Source organism: Propithecus coquereli, unplaced genomic scaffold, assembly GCF_000956105.1.
Source record: "Propithecus coquereli isolate 6110/MARCELLA unplaced genomic scaffold, Pcoq_1.0 Scaffold237, whole genome shotgun sequence".
NCBI lineage: Eukaryota > Metazoa > Chordata > Mammalia > Primates > Indriidae > Propithecus > Propithecus coquereli.
The window spans coordinates 2,536,270-2,540,941 of record NW_012147919.1 but is presented as its reverse complement, the minus strand read 5'-3'; the positions used below and the strand labels follow the sequence as shown (position 1 = coordinate 2,540,941).

The 4,672-nt window shown below is 52.3% G+C and overlaps 1 protein-coding gene across 1 annotated transcript in view; it reads left to right on the top strand.

The window, feature by feature from the left end:
* The first annotated feature begins 771 nt into the window (after positions 1-771).
* CBLN4 (cerebellin 4 precursor) overlaps positions 772-4,672 on the top strand; it is a 5,755-nt gene continuing 1,854 nt past the window's right edge. The window contains exons 1-2 of the mRNA XM_012645837.1: positions 772-1,646; positions 4,644-4,670. Coding sequence (XP_012501291.1) covers positions 1,356-1,646; positions 4,644-4,670 — 318 coding nt within the window. The 5' untranslated portion in view covers positions 772-1,355. The remainder of the gene's footprint in view (positions 1,647-4,643; positions 4,671-4,672) is intronic.

The following is a 4,672-nucleotide window of genomic DNA, read 5'->3' as shown; positions in this document are numbered from 1 at the left end:
CCGCCCCCACGGGTCTGGGCCGCCCCGAGGCTTCCCTGAGCGCGGCAGGCGGGAGGGCTCGGCGGGGCCGGCTCCCCGCCAGGCGCGGTCTGGACGCCAGCGGGTCCCCGGGCTCCGGGCAGAGCGCCGAGCGGGTCCGCCGCGGCCCCTCCGTCTCCGCAACCCGGTCTGGCAGCGCCGCGCTCCGCTCGGAGGGCGCTCGGCCGCAGAGTCCCGCGCTGGGGAGGGGCGAGCGGAGCCGCAGCCCTCTCGGCGGGACCCGACCGACCCGGAGGCGAGCAGGCGCGGAGCTGGGCAAGCGCAGGGCTGTGGGCTCCTCTCCCTGGGCACACGCCCTCCGCGCCGCGCGCTCTCGGGGCCCGAGTGGCCTCGGACCTTGCCAGTCAGCAGTGCTGTGCGTCCCGCTTGCTCCACGGTGCGTTAAACGTCAGGAGGGAGCTGCTCAGATGGGGTCACCAGACGCCTTCTCCCCCTTTCCCCGGAGCCCGCGGGTTGAGCAATAAGCCAACCCCAGCCGGACGCTGCACTCCTATAAATAGCGCGCGTGTGCCCGCTTGGCGCTCTCCGGGCTGCGCTGGGAGAGAGAAAGTTGTGCGCAGGGACTGGGGCGTGAGGAGAGGCAGGAGAGGACCCCGCTGGACGAGCTACCCTGCGCCCTGCGCCCAGCGCCCTGGAACTGATCCCGCGAGCGTGTGCTTTCGGTGCGGGGCGCCCGGCAAGCTGCTGCCTACCTTCCTATCTCTGAGTGGCACCAGATTTGGGGAATTTTTGACCAAGCGAAAGTGGGAGTCGCTAGCGTCCTGGCCATGAACACAGCCTTGCGTTCTTCTGGGTGCTGGAAACACCGTCTGCCTCTGTAACTCGTTCCTGCCGCAAGCCAGACTCGTACAGGACCGACACTCGCACCACTTGGCACCGCCACGCTCGCGGCTTCTCTTTGCTTTCCCCGTTTTTCCTGTTCTGTGGTTTATCTGGTGGTGCTTGGGTTTGGGGTGAGAATTTATTATTATTTTTTCCTTTGAGGTGCGAATGTGAGGGTTTGGTGACTTTTAGATGTCTAGGGACAAGGGTGGGCACAGGGGCCCCAGGCAGGGCTGATTCTTGGGCGGAGGAGGGTAGGGTAGGGGGTTCTGCATGAGCTCCTTAAAGGACAAAGGTAACAGAGCCAGCGATAGAGCTCGAAGGGAGACTTTGACTTCAAACCACAGAACTGGTGGAAGTGTGCGCGCCGCCGCCGTCGTTCCTGCAACGCTGTCGACCTAGCCACCTGCATCATCCCGAGCTCCGGGATCCCGGGGTAGGCGACGCGGGCGAGCAGAAGCGCCAGCCGGCTGCGGCTGCCCAAGCGGCTTACCATGGGCTCCGGGCGCCGGGCGCTGTCCGTGGTGCCGGCCGTTCTGCTGGTCCTCACGCTGCCGGGGCTGCCCGTCTGGGCGCAGAACGACACGGAGCCCATCGTACTGGAGGGCAAGTGTCTGGTGGTATGCGACTCGAACCCGGCAACAGACTCCAAGGGTTCCTCTTCCTCCCCTCTGGGGATATCGGTCCGGGCGGCCAACTCCAAGGTCGCCTTCTCGGCGGTGCGGAGCACCAACCACGAGCCATCTGAGATGAGCAACAAGACGCGCATCATCTACTTTGATCAGGTCAGACCCGGAGGGACGCGAGGGGGGCGGTCTCCAGGCACCTCTGACCGACCCAGGCTGCCTATTCAGGCTGAGGTGGTCTGGTTGGGATATTAGAGGGGGTCATTTAAGCACCCACCTCCCCAAATATGTCTTGGGCCTGAAACTTCTAACGTCTACCCCCGCCCCCCAACCCAACCCGGCACCCGTTCCCTCCTGGCCTCTAAGAGAGGCTGCTGGGGCGGTGGGAGAGAGGCTTGGGAGCGCAGAGGCGGGCAGCAGAGCTCAGCACAAGTTTAACAGCAACAGGTCGGCAGCAGCTGAAGGGAATCTGGTCCCTGGACATGGAGATCTCTTGGCCAGAGCTTGGCTCCCTGGGTCAGACTCCTCTGCCGGTGTCGCCGAGGCTGTTCCTGTGGCACTCTGGCGGACGCGGGATAAACGTTTGATTTGTTTCTCCCAGGTAGAAAAGCTTCTCCCCAAAGAGAGCTCAGGGCCTCCACGCTCTCTGCATAGATCTGGCAGGTGGCCGCCGAGGGCGGGCGGCGGGGGCCGCGGGTCAGATCTCTCGTCTCTGGGTTCCGCTGCCAGGGTCCCCAAACACATTCCAGGCGCTGCTGCCGCTGCCTTGGAGTAGGCAGAAAGCGGTACTTAGAGAAAAGTTGCGGAGGAGGGGAGGGAAAGGAATTTGGCAACCGCGCTGAGCTCCCGTAGGGAAGCGCTGAGGAGCTGGTTCTCCCTTTCTGGGCTCCTGGCCTTTCAGAGAATTGCAAACTGCTGAGGAAAGACAGACTTTGAGGTTGAGGGTAGGGGGTGAGGGAGGAACTGGTGAAAACTGTGGTTTCTATTTAGTGACCTGGTGCTCTGTGGTTTGGCGTGATGAGAAACCCCAGGATGCTGGCTTACCTTTAGGAACGGGTCTTAAGGAAGAAAAGTGACTCGGGGGTTTTAATTTCAACCCCAACAGTACCCAGAGTCTTTTAAAATTCTAAATCCACAGTTCACAGTTGTAGGCGAAGTCACAATGTACAGGAGCACAGATTAAGTGTTGTTACAGGATGTGCCAGGGAAGGCATTTCTTTACTTAATTTTTCCTAAGTAATGCACTCTCCAGCTGGCCAAAGACGGAGAATGTCTCTCTGGGGGCTTACTATTTGATAGCCATACTTTTTAAAGAATTAAATAGCCCCGTTTGGCGTTTTGGTGCAGTATTTTCCAGCTTGATGGAAGTAAAGTCTAGCACCACTCCTGGTTTGTATTTCAGTGCATTAATTAAATGTTCAAATACTGTGGACATTGCACTATTCTCTGTACCAGGTGTTCTTTTCAATGACCTTTCCGTCAATTAGAAGAGGAAAAGGGTTTGTTCTTCTGTTCAGGGAGCCATGCATCTTAGAGACAACAAGACACATTTTAGTTATAAATCTTGATGTGTCTGGATGGTCCAATTACAATGTAGAGTCAACATCCAGCTTTACGTGCAGTCAACACTAAGCAGCCATTTCCATTATTGCTAATGAATTACGCTACTTGTGTCTGAATCAGGAAGTCCCTGCTAAACACCTCAAATTATTTTAGATGTGCTTGGAAAAAAATTTCCCTGTAAAGCCTCTGTTGGGTTATTGCACAGCTGGTGACTTGTTGAAAGACCATCTATCATCAGGTCAGAGAAAAGAAATCTGATGTCTACTTGGAAGATTCTGAAATCTCGGAATAAAATTATACATGTATGTGAATTTTAAGTTAGGTGTTGAGCCTGGTACATCCACCTGCCACTGCATTCTGGTGTATTGCTCAGAGGTAATAGTACGTTTTTAGGGAATTATGCAAGAGGCTTGAAAATGTGTTAATATTGGCAAGAATGTAGTCTTTAAAAGACATAGTAGCAGATTGTCATTGGTTTATGGGAGATGTATCTTTTTAAGGATATCTGATTTTTTTCATACTACTTATAGATTTATTTACTGGGGGGAAATGGAAGAAATCCTATATTTTGCCATTCTCCCCTGCACACAGTCTCTCTCTCCCTCTCATAGGAAGGGACTTACCTATGTGGCATTGCATATTAGTATAAAAGGTCACTTATTGAAATTTAGAGTTGATTTTATAACCAATAGAATCAGGCTGAACATCTTGGAATACCAAATGCATTGTTGCTTTCTTGGAAAATAGTTCCTAATTTCACTTTTGACCTTTGAACTTAAAACAAAGAGCAGGTAGTTGATAGGAGGGTAATGCATAACCCTGGCAGATACAGGGAAAGGCCACGAATTTCATAGACTATCCTTATTCATGCTCTACTCTTCGGCAGCCCACAAGGGCTGACTCATTGCCAAATTATTATAATTAAGGCCTAGATGGCACAGGAGTGAAAAAGAAAATGGCTATGGATCTTAGGAGAGGGTTGGCAGAGGCTCAGGGAAGGACCAGGCATTCAGATCACTTTGTGTACCAATTGTTCAGTGTCAAGGATTATGTGACACAGTGGAGGGGGTGCCCATGCCTCTGTGTGTCCAGGGATGACTGCAGAGAGTCCATGGATGCTGATTGGCTGGCTTAGAAACGTCACCTCTGGACATTGCAAAGGCTTGTAGAAGGTAGGAATGTAAACACGTGGCAGATGCCTTTTATCCGACTCTCAAGGTAAAGCTAATATTTATAAGCACTCAAATGTTACCTAGATGTTTCCAGAGCCATTGGGCCTTGCTGGAAATTGAGTCATGAATACAAAGCAGTTACTTTATTTTTTCTTATGTCATTTAAAAGACATAAGAATCTTCCAACACACAAGTCCATTTTCCAAATTAGCTACGAGGAAAGAAATGGAACTAGATGTTTCATTCTCTATGGGTTCTTAAGCTAGTTTTTGATAAGAAAGAAAGAAAGAAAGAAAGAAGAAAAGGAAGGAAGGAAAGAAGAAATAAAAGATGGGAGGAAGGGAGCGAGGAAGCAAACCTATTTTACTTAGAGAAGAAAATATTGTAATAATGTACTGTTTTTTATTATTTTTATTTTTAGATCCTAGTAAATGTGGGTAATTTTTTCAC